This window comes from Pantherophis guttatus, chromosome 4 (genome assembly GCF_059756535.1).
Source record: "Pantherophis guttatus breed Tessera chromosome 4, ASM5975653v1, whole genome shotgun sequence".
NCBI classification, from domain to species: Eukaryota; Metazoa; Chordata; class Lepidosauria; order Squamata; family Colubridae; genus Pantherophis; species Pantherophis guttatus.
The window spans coordinates 99,555,381-99,571,981 of record NC_142066.1 but is presented as its reverse complement, the minus strand read 5'-3'; the positions used below and the strand labels follow the sequence as shown (position 1 = coordinate 99,571,981).

The following is a 16,601-nucleotide window of genomic DNA, read 5'->3' as shown; positions in this document are numbered from 1 at the left end:
AGCACGGAAACGGCATTGGTCGTGTTGGTTGATGATCTCTGGAGGGCTCGGGACAGGGGGTGCTCCTCTGTCCTGGTCCTGTTAGATATCTCAGCGGCTTTTGATACCATCGACCATGGTATCATGCTGCACCGGTTGGAAGAGTTAGGGGTGGGAGGCACTGTGTTGCGGTGGTTCTCCTCCTTTCTCTCTGACTGGTCGCAGTCTGTGTTGACAGGGGGACAGAGGTCGACCCCGAGGCCCCTCATATGTGGGGTGCCGCAAGGGTCGGTCCTCTCACCTCTCCTGTTCAACATTTATGTGAAGCCGCTGGGCGAGATCATCCGTGGTTTCGGGGTAGAGTACCATCAGTACGCTGATGACACCCAGCTGTACATCTCCACCCCGGATCACCCCAACGATGCCCTGGAAGTGATGTCCCCGTGCCTGGAGGCCGTACGGATCTGGATGGGGAGGAACAGGCTCAGGCTCAACCCATCCAAGACCGAGTGGCTGTGGTTTCCGACGTCCCGATATAGCCAGTTAACGCCATCACTGACTATTGGGCCCCCACGGAGAGGGCTCGCAACTTGGGCATCCTCCTGGATTCACGGCTGTCTTTAGAAGAGCACTTGACGGCCGTGACCGGGAGGATTTTTTATCAGGTCCGCCTGATTCGCCAGTTGCATCCCTTTCTGGATCGGGACTCGTTACGCACGGTCACTCATGCCCTCGTCACCTCCCGCCTGGACTATTGTAATGCTCTCTACATGGGGCTCCCCTTGAGGAGCACCCGGAGGCTCCAACTGGCGCAGAGTGTGGCCGCGCGGGTGGTAATGGGAGCGACATGGCGCTCCCATGTAACACCTCTCCTGCGCGAGCTGCACTGGCTCCCGGTGGTCTTCCGGGTGCGCTTCAAGGTTTTGGTTACCACCTTTAAAGCGCTCCATGGCTTAGGGCCTGGTTATTTACGGGACCGCCTACTACCACCAATAGCCTCCCACCGGCCAGTACGCTCTCATAGAGAGGGACTCCTCCGGGTGCCGTCAGCCAAACAGTGTCGACTGGTGGCCCCTAGGGGGAGAGCCTTCTCTGTGGGGGCACCTACCATCTGGAATGAGCTCCCCCCGGAGATACGGAGGATCCCGGATCTGCGCTCCTTCCGCCGTGCTGTGAAGACCTTTTTATTCCATCAAGCGGGCTTGGCCTGATCTCTTCCCTTTTTAAATACGTAAATTTTAATCTGTTTTTAAATTATTGGGGTATTTTAATTTGTCTGGGCCAAATAATTTAATCTGATTTTATCGGGTTTTAAAATTTTGTATATTTATGTATTTTGTTGTTGGCTGTTCACCACCCTGAGTCCTTCGGGAGTAGGGCGGTATACAAATCAAATAAACTAAACTAAACTAAAGACAGCCGTGTGTCCAGGAGGACGCCCAAGTTGCGAGCCCCCTCTGTGGGGGTCAGTGACTCGCCCCCAATAGCCAGCAATGGCATCAGCTGGCTATACCGGGACGCCAGCATCCACAGCCACTCGGTCTTGGAAGGGTTGAGTCAAAGCCTGTTCCTCCCCATCCAGACCCGCACGGCCTCCAGACACTGGGACATCACTTCGAGGGCATCATTGGGGTGGTCTGGGGTGGAGATGTACAGCTGAGTGTCATCAGCATACAGATGGCATCGCACCCCAAAACCACGGATGATCTCACCCAGCGGCTTCACATAAATGTTGAACAGAAGCAGCGAGAGGACCGACCCTTGCGGCACCCCTGCCAACACAGACTGCAACCGGTCAGAGAGATAGGAGGAGAACCACCGCAACACGGTGCCTCCCACCCCCAATCCCTCCAGCCGGCACAGCATGATACCATGGTCGATGGTATCAAAAGCCGCTGAGAGGTCTAACAGGACCAGAACAGAGGAACAACCCCTGTCCCGAGCCCTCCAGAGATCATCCACCAATGCGACCAATGCCGTCTCCATGCTGTACCCAGGCCTGAAGCCGGACTGGCATGGATCTAGATAGACGGTTTCATCCAGGTACTGTGGGAGCTGTCGCGCAACCATACTCTCCACAACCTTCGCAACAAAGCGAAGGTTGGAGACCGGACGATAGTTTGCCAAAATGGCCGGGTCCACAGAAGGCTTCTTGAGGAGGGGCCTCACCACCACCTCTTTCAAGGCGGGAGGCAAGAAACCCTCTCTCAGAGAAGCATTTATAATCCTCTGGATCCAGTCTCATGTTCCCTCCCGGGTGGCCAGTACCAGCCAGGAGGGGCACGGGTCCAATAAACATGTGGTTGCATTTAACCTCCCCAGGATTCTGTCCATGTCCTCAGGAGTCACAGGGTCGAACTCATCCCAGGTAACATTCTCAAGACCAGCCTCAGTCACCCCGCCAGGATCTACCCAGTCAGAGTCCAAGCCTTCCCGAATCTGAGCGATTTTATCGTGCAGATACTGTGCAAAATCCTCAGCCTGCCTTTGCAAGGGGTCTTCCCGCGCTCCCTGATGTAGGAGGGAGCGAGTCGCCCTAAACAAGGTGGCTGGGCAGTTATCTGCCGATGCAATAAGAGCGGAAAAGTGGTTATGCTTTGCCGCTTTTATCGCCACTAGATAGGTCTTAATATGAGACCTAACTAGTGTTCGGTCAGATTCGGAGCGACTAGCCCTCCAACCACTCTCTAGGCGTCTTTTCCGGCGTTTCATCTCCCTCAGCTCCTCGGAAAACCAAGGGGCCAGGCAGGTTCGGCGTTGAGTCAGAGGCCACAAAGGCACGACTCAGTCCAGAGCACCGGCGGCCATCCTATCCCAGGCAGCCACCAGATCTTCAGCCGAGTCATGAGCCAGAGTTTCAGGAACTGGCCCAAGCTCCCTCTGGAACCTATCAGGATCCATCAGGCGCCTGGGCCGGAACCACCTGGTCGGTTCCGCCTCCCTGCAGTGGGGTGCAGCGGTCAAAAAGTCCAGCCTCAGGAGAGAATGGTCCGACCATGACAGGGGTTCAGTAACTATATCCCCTATATCCAGACCACTCAGCCACTGACCAGAGATAAAAACCAAGTCCAGAGTGTGTCCTCCCGTGTGAGTGGGGTCATGAATTAATTGTGTCAGGTCCATGGCTGTCATGGAAGCCATAAACTCCCAAGCCATCCCAGACACCTCACCGGTAGACGGCAGGTTGAAATCCCCCATGACCAAAAGTCTGGGGGTATCAACCGCCACCCCGGCAATAACGTTGAGAAGCTCGGGCAGGGCCGCTGTCACGTGGCAGAGAGCCAGGTACGTGATCAGCAGGCCCACCTGCATCCCATGGCCCCACTTCACCAGAAGAGACTCACATCCGGCTATCTGAAGTACAGTGGCCTCCCTTGGATCAAGACCTTCCTTTATAACGACCGCCACCCCCCCACCCCTGCCCTGGGCCCTTGGCTGATGGAATGCGTGGAAACCTGGTGGGCACATCTCTACGAGGGGGACCCCCCCCTCTTGGCCCAGCCAGGTCTCTGTAATACCTGCCAGGTCCGCACCCCCCTCCTGTATTAGCTCACAAATGAGGGGGGCCTTATTAACCATGGACCTGGCGTTGCACAGCATCAGTCTAAGGCCTGGGCTCTGAAACTCTGGACAGCCGGGGAGACGAGAAGAGTCATTGGGGCCGAGGCATGCCACCGCTTGGAGATAGCGGGTGCGTGCCGCCACCACCTGATGTGGCCCCTACTCCCGCCATATCTGCCCCTCCCAACCACGGTCCTGATAGAATCACCCTCCACCCTATCAGCACTGAGCTCCTCCACACCCCGCTCCCCGCCTTCCGTTCCATGCCCCTGTAACAAGCCTGACCTATGCCCCTCCCTCCCCACCCCTGCCCTAAACCCCTTAAAAGATTACAAAAAGACAATTTTTAAAAACCCCACAACTCCCTCTTTGCGGCATGCCACCTCTCGGGGTTCCAAAGCCCGTCATCGAGGTAGGCCCTCGATAGAGTGGAGGGCCAAGCCTGCGAGAGGGGGGAGTCTCACAGACCAAGAAGCTCCACTGCGGAATACATCTTGACCACAGAGGATGGGAGCAACCATATCCTAGGGTTCCATATAGAAGGTCCAGGGGAGAGACATGGAATGGGAGTCTCAAAAGCATTTTCAACAAGACCAGGTCCACTGTCCCCTCACAACAGAGGACGAAGTCAGGTTCCAGGTTGACCACAGTCCAAGGGGGGGGGATAGACCCAACCACCCTCTCACAGTGGTCCGATCAACCAGTCGACCCCCTCTTGTGGTGAGATGGCAGCGATGAACCAATGCAGACAGCACAGCACCCGGGGCTCAGGTCCAAAAACTGCCCTCTCACTGTGCTGCCATGAATAGAAGCCCCTCGGAGCTCCTCATGGGATGGAGAATCCGATCACAGTTGGACTGAATGCATCTGAATTATATTGCTGACACTCCCCCTGACTCCACTGGGAAAATTAGGAAGTTTGGAATAGGGGACAAGGTCTATGCCCATAATTATGCCAGGGATGGTCTCTGGATTCCTGGCACAGTTGTGGAACTATCTGGTCCTCGCTCCTACAAAGTTGAGCTAGAGGACGGGAGATTGTGGTGTCGGCTTGGGGACCAACTCCGAGGCCGGATTTCAAACTCTCTGCTTTGTACACCAGACCAAACTCAAACTGACAAGCAGTCAGACCCTGACTGTTCTAAACTGTTAAATCCAATGTCTAACACTAACTCAAACCCAATTGTACAGCTTGATTGCCCACCTGTGGAACCAAGACTCCAGCGCAGACTTCCCGAGGGGTTGGGCCTTCCAACTCCTACCACGCCTAGCGATGTGTTCCAGGAGGTTCCATTTGCGGGTCCAGAGACTGCAACTAATCCACCCACTCAAGTCAACCCCCAGGAACAAACTGAACTGTGCATGTCTACTAGGGCTCACACCAGCCCCACTTACCTGTGTGATTACGTCTATAAATATGTATATATATTGACTTAAGTAATTGTATTCTGGGAGGGGAGGGGTGTTATGTATCATAGGAAGTGATATGACCATATAAGGAGTGAGTCAAAGGCTTCACTCAGGTTCTCCAAAACAGTGGGAAAATACTTGAAGCTCATTGATTAAGATGTCTGGCAGCCCTCTATAAAAGAGGACACTGCCAGACAAGCAGATTGTTGGGTTACACTGGTCTACTAATAAAGAGCTGTTGTCACTAAAGAAGCTGTGTCCGTCTCTTCCATCATTGAATCTAATAAATGTTATATACATATATGTATATGGGAATGTGTGTTAATTGTTACTTATTTGGGTTTAGGGATTTTCTTTTCTTTTATTTGAGTTTATTTTGAATTATTGGGATGTTTCTGTGTTTTTTTGGGGGGGGGCTGCACCAAGGGAGGCTCATACAATCTCATTGTACACATGTTGTCCTTTGACAATAAAGGTTTGATTTGATTTGAAAAATGTCAAATCCAGTTTAAACTTCCAGCTGACTGTATGACCAATCATAATAATAGAAATGTTTCAGTAATAATATAGCCTAGGATCTAGAATATAAGATAGTTAAAAGTATTTTAATATCTAAGCAATTAAAAATCCAACTGTAAAGAAAGATATATAGGTTATAGATTTCAAACTGAAGGATTATAACATTATTTTAATATTTTTCAGGCATTTGGCTACTTTTTTCTTATGTATATATTATATTAAAGTTACTTATGAGTGATATTTAATCAAAATAATAAGTTTCATATGCATGCTTAATGTAGGTAATGCCGGTCCAGCTAGATGATCACTGAAGGGTCCTCTTTATTCATAGTATTGTAAGAAAGAAAATGTGCTTGTTTGAGAGAAGCAAATGTATCCAGTAGAAATAGTACAAAGGCAGACAAATTCCTTTGAAGTAGAAAAATTCTATAAGAGGGGCCCCTCAGTTGTCAGAGATAGAGACATTTGGTGATATACAGTTTGAAGGTTAAAGAGACCAAGGATGACCACATGAAATATCAACAAGAGATAATTTGAATCTATGCTTCGGTGATTTACAAGAAGAATTATGACTGTTTGGCAAAGATAATGTAACAAACTTAGTAATTAGAAAAATGTCATTTGATGTAACGAATGTCTGCAATGATAAAACTGCTGAGTTAACAGAATCCTTTGTTTTAGAAGTGTATAAAACCATTGTAACAAAGTTCTCATTTTGTTCAAAGCTTCATGTATAAAACTGGCTCTGAACCTATTGTGCAATAAACTGGCTCTGACTAACCTAGGAATGTTATTTGGTCTCACCATTCCACAACATGCTTGTTTAAATGCTTCTTCATATTCTTTTATTTATATTCATCATCATTATCATCATCCTAGCCACTGTCTGTCCACTGCAGGATGAAGTGGATCTTCTGCACGTTTCCAACCAATACAGTCTTGAGCTTTCCTTTGCCAGTTGGTCCAGCAATGCTGGCTGATGTTTATGCTTATAATATAACGTAATATAACATATTATATTAATCTAACAGAAGGTGAGGAAAGTTTGCAGAGCATGGCTTCTGGAATTTTTTCCAACACTTAGTAGGGTTAATCTCTCCCTCCTCCCTTTCTCTCTTTTTCTCTTTCTCTCCCCCCACCCCGCCCCGGTGTGATTGTGTGTGTTTGTGTGAGAGAGAGAGAATTAAAAATATATCAAAAGACTTATAATGGAAAAAATATATTAAGTGATATAGTCTTATAATCTTTCTTCCTAGATTTATCGACATGGAGATAGAAGTCCTATTGAAAACTATCCCAATGGCTTACACAGTGAAAGTGAATGGCCACAGGGATTCGGGCAATTGACTAAGGTTTGTTGGTTTTCTATAATAGTAAAGACAATAAACAATACATATAATAAAGGTATGTGATTTATAATTAACTTTTATTGATTGACATATAACAGTTACATAACCTTCTCGAGCACTGTACATTTAAGATACATTTGATGCCAACTCTTAGAATCCCTCCTCAGCATTTATTGTTCTGTTACAGTTTGTTCAAAGTGAAAAAGAACTAGGACAGAATTCAAACAGTTTTTTTAGAACATAAATTCGTATTTTCAAATTTTGATCTCAGATGAATGAATAAAATGGTATAAAGAATTAGCCCCAAATTCATAAATTCTGAGACTAATAGAGAAATCTAACCTTTTTAAAGAACCAAGAGAGAAGAATTAATATTCTGGGCCTGGACAATACAGCCGAATTCCATAAAAATGTATCTGTCCACTCATCTATCTGTTCTCTGGCCATCCATCTTTCTGTCATGCCACCTGCCCGGCTAAAATCAGCAGACATCTATTTTAGCAGAGTGATATAGGAAGATGTCAGAGGCAGATGATCACTGTGGCTAATTCATACTGTGCAGAAGAAGGCAATGCTAAATCATTCCTGTATTTTTACCAAGAAACTACATGGATAAAATACAAAATGATTGATGATATAGTGCCAAATAATGAGCCCCACAGGTCAGATGATACTCAACATGTCACTGAGGAATTGAACATCTTTCCAAATATGAACGATGTTTTAAGACATGGCTAGATCAGCATTTCACAAACTTTTTCAATCATGGAACACCTTAGAAGACAATCCCCCTCCCCAATGGAATTCCTAACTCTATTCCTGAGCTTTAGTAAGCATTGTAAACCACAATGTTTTTCCTTCTTTCATCTACTCCTAATTCTTGAGTGTTTTGCATAATGCAGTAGGTCTGGAAATAAAGAGAAAGCATTTTAAATATAACTGCAAACCTCTATTTTGGTACAAGAAAACATTGGCTATAACCAAAGACATTTATTTTTGTCCAAGAAAACATTGGATTTACATCCAGTTTGATGAATGAAACAGCTTCATTTTTTATTTAACTATTTAAAATAGTTTTGAAATTGGGCTTTATGTCTAACAGCTAAATATGTAAATATGGGGTGACATACAATTTATGCCTAAATTTATTTTTGGTATAAGCATAAGCTGAAAACTCTGATTCACATCAATAGGTGAATGGGAAGGGAAGGGAAGCAGAGCTCAGATAGCTTTTTGGCTACTAATGGGTATATGTTTATCAGTCCCATCCAAAAGTCATTCAGTGGTAAAAATTCAAAATTTGTTTTTAAAGCACTGAATTTCAATAAGATCTTCATACTCTGGCATAAGCAAGATGTGGACTTTATTTTGGTTGACGAATGGATTTTTTTTTCCCACTCAATGTTTCAGTTAGTGTCTGGGAAGTATTCCAATAGGGATTTCATGAGATTCATTAAATGCTCATAAATGTTTTTGTGCACATTCGTGTCAGGAGTGAAACATGGGCAGCTACGTGCGTCTTCATTTCAACTTGTCATTAGAATAAGGGAGGGGGATGTTGACTACGAATGGGTTAATTTGGAGAAATGAAACTTCTGCAGTTCCATGGGAGCTTGCAAGACACTGGAAACTTTTCAAGGTCATATCAACAGTTGTGAGGAAGAAGACAGATGGTTCCCATAACAAAGATAATTCGTTTACATGGTCTACATGGAAGCCTGGGAAATTCATTGTTTAATATTGTGAACTGGTGCCTTAGAAATTCAGAGTTAGTTTTACCTCACCATTCTTTTTTTGGGGGGGGGATTTTTTTTATTTTTAAACAAAAGTTAAAACATAAAATAATTATCATCCATTACAATTACAGAAAGTGTATTGATCGGTTACGAATCTTTTGTGCTTAATCCTCTATCCCACATTTTCTTATTTAACAATTTATTACATTATTATTCTCTCTTTTTTTTTTATTGAAAAGTTTTATGAAAAATACAAACATTTTCACCCCCCACCCTTCCCCCCTCAACCCCCCCTCCCCTTCCCACTCTCCCTTCCCCTCCCTCCCCCACCCCCCTCCCTAGACTTCCCAGAACGAGCACAGGGTATAGCATTCACAAACCAAGAACTAAAATGTGCTAACAAATTATTACATTTCATATTCTCCCTAGGTCCTTAACTCCTTATAACTCAAAAAAAAAACAAACATAAACTACTTAATATTATTTCATTCATAAGCTATATGAATCTTCTTATTCGGATACTTCTTCTGTATGTAATCAATCCATTTTCTCCATTCCGATATATATCTCTCATTTGAATGGTCTTTAAGGTATGATGAAATTTTTGCCATTTCCGCCAAATGCACAACTTTTAATGTCCATTCCTCAATAGTAGGTGGATCTTCCTTCTTCCAGTACTGTGCCACCAGTAATCTGGCAGCTATTATTAAGTTCAAAACCAGCTTAGTCTCTATTACAGTACAATCCGTAACTATTCCCAACAGAAAAAACTGTGGTGTAAATTTAATTTTTTTCTTCAAAATATTTTGAATAATCCACCATATTTTTATCCAAAAAGCCTTAATCTTTTTACATGTCCACCATATATGAAAATATGTAGCATCTTCACACTCACATCGCCAACACTTGGGTTGTAAATTTGGATACATACAAGCTAGTTTTTTTGGGTCTAAATGCCATCTATAAAACATTTTGTAAAAATTCTCCCTTAAATTTTGTGCTTGTGTAAATCTTACATTTCTAACCCATATCTTTTCCCATGTTTCCATCATTATTGGTTCACCTACATTTTGTGCCCATTTTATCATACAACCCTTGACTAAGTCTGTTTCTGAATCTATTTCCAATAATGCATTGTACAACCTTTTTATGTGCATTTGACCTTCATCTCTTATTTGCTTTATCAAATTCTCATCCTGCTGCAAAATACCAATTTTTTGATCTTCTCTCCATCTAGCCAGCAGCTGTCCATATTGAAACCAAGTCTTAATAGTCCCTTCTTCTTTTAATTGTTCCATGGATTTTAACTGTAGTCTGACTCCTTCCTTATAAAGGAGTTCCTTATATGTAATCTTATCTTGCTTTTGCTCTAAATTTATGTTCTCTATCGCGTGTCTGGGTACTGTCCATATTGGTAACCTATCATTTAGTTTATATTTATACTTTTTCCAGACACGCAATAGAGCATTTCTTAATATATGACTTTTAAAAGTCTTATCTACTTTCTTATCATACACTAAGTAAGCATGCCAGCCATAAACCAAACCATATCCTTCAATATTCAATATCTTTTCCTCCGTTAAGTTTATCCAATCTGTGATTGCTGAGAGGGCAGCAGCTTCATAATACAATCTTAAATTGGGCATCTTAAGACCACCTCTTTCTCTAGTATCTTGCAATATCTTTTGTTTGACTCGTGGTTTCTTCCCTGCCCACACAAACTTATTTATGCCCTTCTGCCATTCCTTCAAATTCTCATCTTTTTTAAGTATTGGTATCATTTGAAAAAGAAATAGAAATTTTGGTAAAATATTCATTTTTACAGCAGCTATCCTTCCCAACAAAGACAGTTGTAGTTTTTTCCAGTTGTCCATCTCTTTCTGTATTTTGTGCCATAATGGTTCATAGTTATACTGATATAATTTCGTATTTGCGGTCATAATATAGACCCCCAGATATTTAACCTTCTTAACTACTTCAAATCCTGTTAACCTTTCTATCTCTTCTTTTTGGCTCCTAACCATATTTTTAGCTATTATTTTTGTTTTAGCTGCATTTATTTTAAAACCAGATACTTGTCCGTATAAGCAGGTTATATCCATCAAGGCTGTAATCGATTGTACCGGTTGGGTTAAGGTAACAACCAGGTCATCCGCAAATGCTCGTACCTTGTATTCATGCTGTCTAATTTTAATTCCCTTAATTGTATTCATCTCGCGTATCTTGTTTAATAAAATTTCCAGCGTCAAAATGAACAATAACGGGGACAAGGGACAGCCTTGCCTTGTTCCTTTTTCTATATTAAAAACATCTGTTAAACCACCATTAACTATTATTTGCGCTGTTTGTTTTTGATATATTGCCTTAATAGATTGTACAAATTGTTCTCCAAATTGCATCCTTTCTATTAGTTTAAGTAAAAATTGCCAATTCAATCTATCAAAGGCTTTCTCAGCATCCAAGAACACAAGCACTGCGGGGACCTGGTTGTTCCTTCCCAAATACTCTAATAAGTTAACAATTTGCCTTACATTACCCTTCATTTGTCTACCATTTATAAAACCAGTTTGATCATGGTGAATCATTTGCTGCATGACTGTCATTAATCTATTTCCAAAATTTTTGCAAATATCTTATAGTCTGTATTTAATAATGAAATTGGCCTGTAATTTTTAGGATCTGTATCGTCATGCCCTTCTTTTGGGATCAACGAAATAAATGCTGTCTTCCAAGTTGGAGGTACCTCTCCTCCCTGTTGTATATTGTTAAATAATTCTTTCAGCGGTTCTATCATTTCCTCCTGTAGGGTTTTATAGTAAATAGCCGTCAAACCGTCCGTCCCAGGAGCTTTACACACTTTCAACTGCTTAATTGCTAACGCAATTTCCTCAGAAGTTATCGATTGATTTAAACTATCCCTCTGCTCATTTGAAATTGTATAAATATTCTCTTTCTGCAAATATCTATCTATATCTATATCTTTAATTTTGTCACCAGTATACAGCCTCGAATAAAACTCTAAAAAAGATTTTTTAATCAATTGTTGCTCATAAACCTCTTTACCCTTATATTTTATTCTCTCTATTGTCCTTGATTTTTGCTTTTTCCTTAACAAATATGCTAACCACCTGCCTGGTTTGTTGGCATTGTAAAAAGTATTATGTTTTGCATATCTTAAATTAGTTGCCACTTGATCTGCTATTAACATATTAAATTGACCTTTCAATAAATTGATTGCCTCTTTAATTTTCTTATCTGTTGGATTAGCTACTAAAGCCCGTTCCTGTTTACTAATCTCATCTTCTAATTCTTTTCTTTTTGTCCCCTGTTTCTTTCTATATTTATTATTCAAATATATCAAAATTCCTCGCATATATGCCTTACTTGCATCCCATACCATTTCCATCGATGTGCCCTTTTGCATATTCATAACAAAAAATTCTTTCATAAATTTTTTACACTCTTTTACATTTTCTTCATACCTAAACAAATTATCATTTAACCTCCAGGACCTCCTAGGCCCTTTCTCATACTCCAATTCCAGCCAAACTGGACTATGGTCTGTCAATGTTCTTGAGCAAATCTTCGTATTTTTCACCCTGGATAAAAGATCGCTAGTAATTAATATAAAATCAATCCTTGAAAAGGATTGATGTCTATCTGAAAAAAAAGTAAAATCTTTTTCTTCCAGGTTTCTTTCACGCCAGATATCGCTCAACTCCCAGTCATCCATCATTTCCCAAAACGCTTTGGGCAATTTTGCTCTTGTTGACACATTTTGTTTAGGTCCCATCTTGTCTTTTTTAACATCCAAAACACCATTCCAGTCGCCTAACAGGATACAAGTTTTATATGCCCAGTGTGTCAATTTTGAATGTAGTAAATTATAAAAGTTTTCTTGTTGTTGATTCGGGGCATAAACTCCGATTACAAGTATTTTTTCTCCGTTTACTAAAAGTTCTATCGCTAAAAATCTGCCTTGATCGTCTGCTTCAATTAATTTAGCAACTAAGTCTCTTTTCAAATATATAACTATACCATTTTTCTTTTCTGGTGCTGCTGCTACGTAAGATGTACCAAGTCTTGCATTAATCAGATACTTTTGATCTTGTATTCTTATATGAGTCTCTTGTAAACAAATTACTTCATTCTTAAATTGCTTAAGATAGTGAAATATTTTTCTTCTTTTCTGTGGAGAATTCAAGCCATTAACGTTCCAAGTCAAAAATCTAGTTCCCATCTCTGGGCCTTTGGAGCCTCTGAAGCAAGTCCTGATGCTCTGATCTCATTTGAGTTTTAGGTCTTGCTCCCCCCACTGCTCCTGTTCTAGTAGTATCTTGAATCATTTCTTGAGTTGCCATCTGGGATTGTTGCTGTCTTAATTCTTCCTTGAGTCTAGCTGTCACCGATCTGGTCTGTCTTTGATCCTTTGGTAACTGCGAGAAATCAATCAGCGCCAACTCTTGAGTAGCCATTTGAATTTGTATTTCTTCTTGATCAGCCAAAGCTCCCCCCTGAACTACTGTCAGGAGCTCTTCTGTCTCAGCTTCCATTACTTCTTTCTTTCTTTTGCCTTCTGGTGATTTAGTTGATTTGGGTGTGCCAGCCTTTAATACATTAGTATGAAAATCTCTTGCTTTCCAAATTGTGTTAAGCCGATATCTCTCTCCTGAATAAGTCACCACTAGTCCAGTTGGCACCTCCCATCTGTACTGTATCTGACGTTTTCTCAGTTCATCCACCAGAAAGGCATACTCCCTTCTAGCTCTCAAGATCTTAGGGGGGATTTCTTTCATTGTCATTACTTCCTGGCCTTCCACCCGAAGCTTGTTTTTAAAAGTAGCCTGTAAAATTTCGTTGCGTACTCTCCTTGTAGTAAAATATATCACAATGTCTCTTGGTAGATGTTTCTGTCTAGCAATCCAGGAGTTAACACGGTACAGCTTGTCCATCTGCCAGCCCAGATCATTTTTGGACTCCCCCACCAGCGGTGCCAATGCCTCAGACATCATTTCTCTCAAATTCTCTTGTTTATTTTCCTTCACCCCTCTAAATCTTAAAGCAAATTCCATATCTCTGTATTGTACCATTATTACATCGTCTTCAGCCCTTTGAATTCTGTTTTGAGCTTCTCCTATTTTGCTATCCAAAATTTCAGAAGATTGTTTAATTTCCTCAACTCTGTCATCCACCATCTCAATATTGCCTGCCAGACACTTAAATGCCATTAATATATCATCCCTAATCCCCTGATTGCGAATTGCAATCTCATCTGACACAGCCTGTATCTTTTCATTAGTTTCCTTAATTTTTTCATTAGTTTCCTTAATTTTTTCATCAATCACATCAACAATTTTATTTTGTGTGATTTGGAGAGCTTGTTGCAACATTTCCAACGTTAAAGTCTGTGGATCCGCTGGGGGAGCAGAAACTTGTAATCTAGGAATATGAGCTGGGGAGCTACCAGCACTCCCAGTTCCTTTAGTAGGAACAGTTTTTACAGACTTTGAGGCCATTTCCAGTTTGAAATTAGTCTTTATATTTACTCAGAGTCAAAAAGAAGAGTTCCTCAAAAGATTTCCCAATGTTAATTAATGTTTAAAATCCTCCTTCTGTCAGCACAAAAGCTCTTTTTTTTCCCCCCCAAGTGAAGGGCTGCCAGCAAAACGAAACTTTTCCTGTAACTTTCCATTTCCCCCGCCCTTTCAAGCTTCAATCGCCATATTGTTGCAAAGTACTAAGTGATTACTTCCGAAGGAGGCTCTAGGCATTGGAGTTAGGTAAAAAATACTTGCAGTCTGATTTCTCCTTGCTCGTTCCGCCTGCTGTTAGTTCAAGATGTTAATTCCCTCATTTCCATTCAGCAAGATTGGTCGCGGCTTCTAATTCCGCTAATTAGCTAATTAGCAGAGACGTCCCTGGTCTGGAGCGGCTTGGCAGGCTTTTAGGGAACTCACACCCTTCGCGCCCCAGGATTTTTCCTAGGGAGTTCGGGGGGGTTCTACCTCCACCTGCCTGCTCTTCTCTCTCCCCTTTGCCCGGGGGGAGAATTTCAAGCCTCCAGACAGCGTTTGTCGGCTGTTCTGGGGCTTTAACGGAGCCAGGGAGCAGACGCTCTCAAAAGAACGTCTTTCAAAGCTCGCGGAGCCAGCGGAAGTCCTCTATTATTATTCTCATTTACCAATTATTTAACAGTAAATTGTCCTCTATAAGAGGGAAAAAAAACCCTTTATATGTTTTATTATCTTATCCATTTCATATTTCATATTTCATTTCCATTCTTTCTTGTCTAACCATTGATAAAATAAATCCCATATCAAATAATATTGTTTATCTTCTTGTTCCCTAATTTCAAATGTCAATTTACTCATTTCAGCACACTCCAAAATTTTCTTGATAACATCGTCATCCGTGGATATCTTCTCACCTTTTCAATTTCTAGCAAATACAATTCTAGCCGCAGTTAAAACATTCACAATTAAATATCTCATTTCTCTATTGTATATTTCTGGTAAAATCCCCAATAAAAATATCTCTGGTTTAAAGTCAATATGTTTCTTTGTCATTTTTTCCAACCATTTGTGGATTTTAGTCCAATATCTTTTAGCTTCTGCACATGTCCACCACATATGATAATATGAGCCCAGAGTCTGATGACACTTCCAACATTTCTCCGATTTATTCTTGTACATTCTGGCTATTCTCGCCAGGGGTAAATGCCACCTGTAAAACATCTTATACAAATTTTCCTTATATGCTGTTGACATTGTCATTTTATAATTCTGCGACCATAATTTTTCTTATTTCTCTAGGTCAATCCCATGACCCACATTTTTCCCCCATGCAATCAATATTTCTTTAACTTGTTCTTCTGCCAATTTTACTTCTAATAAATGACCGTACAATTTTTTAATTACATGGTCATCAGAAACTGTTAAGATTTTATCTAAGTTTGTCAAGTTACTATAAAAACCCTCCATTTTAGAATCTTCATCATATCTAGACTGTATTTGCATATATGAAAACCAATCCATTTCAAGCTCTTGTTCTTCTAATTCTTGCTTCGACTTAAGTTCACCCCTTTCATTTAATAATTCACCATATCTAACAATTTGTTCCTTCCTAAATGTTATTGCGTGTGAGACTGCTTCAATAGGTGATAACCAGACTGGAATTTTTAAATAGTATCATTGTTTGATCTTCTCCCAGTTTAATAACAAAGATTCTCGTATCATATGTCTTCTGAAATAACCCTGTACTTTTGTACTTTTATACCACATAAAAGCGTGCCAACCCAACAGTAAATCATGTCCTTCTAAGGTCAGCAATCTAATATTCCTTAGTGTTATCCATTCTTTAATCCACATCAAGTTACAAGATTGATAATACAATTCCCAATCCGGCAAACCAAAACCTCCTCTTGATCTAACATCTTGCATCAATTTTAGTTTTATCCTTGCCTTTTTGCCCTGCCATATATATTTTAACACCATTTTATTTAAATCTTCAAAATATTTTTTCCCCAACTTAATTGGAATTGTCTGAAACAAGTATAAAAGTCTGGGCAGTATATTCATTTTAATAGTTGATATTCTCCCTATCAATGATAGCTGCAAATTCTCCCATTTTGTTAGGTCTGTCACTATCTGTTGTTTAAGCTTATCATAATTATTCTCCTTAAGAGTACCACATCTTGCTGTCAAATGTATTCCCAGATATTTAACCTTATTCGTGACCTGCATCCTTGATACTTCCGCCAATTCTTCTTTCTGTTTTTTTAACATATTTTTTGTCAACATCTTCGTTTTGTCTTTATTTATTTTCAAACCAGCCACTTTCCCAAAGTCTCCTATTTTGTCTATCAATTTGTTTACAGATTGAAGTGGTTCTTCCAAGATAAACACCAGGTCATCAGCAAATGCTTGCAATTTATATTCTTGATTTTGAATTTTCATTCCTTTTATTCCTTTTTCTTCTCTAATATTTCTGTTTAATACTTCTAATGTTAACACAAACCACAATGGTGACAATGGACATCTTTGTCTGT

General features: G+C 41.2%; 1 protein-coding gene across 1 annotated transcript in view; it reads left to right on the top strand.

Annotated features, from left to right (window-relative positions):
* LOC117656005 (prostatic acid phosphatase-like) overlaps positions 1–16,601 on the top strand; it is a 118,584-nt gene that overhangs the window by 1,902 nt on the left and 100,081 nt on the right. The window contains 1 exon segment of the mRNA XM_087893678.1: positions 6,726–6,821. Within this exon segment, the coding sequence (XP_087749804.1) occupies positions 6,726–6,821 (96 nt within the window).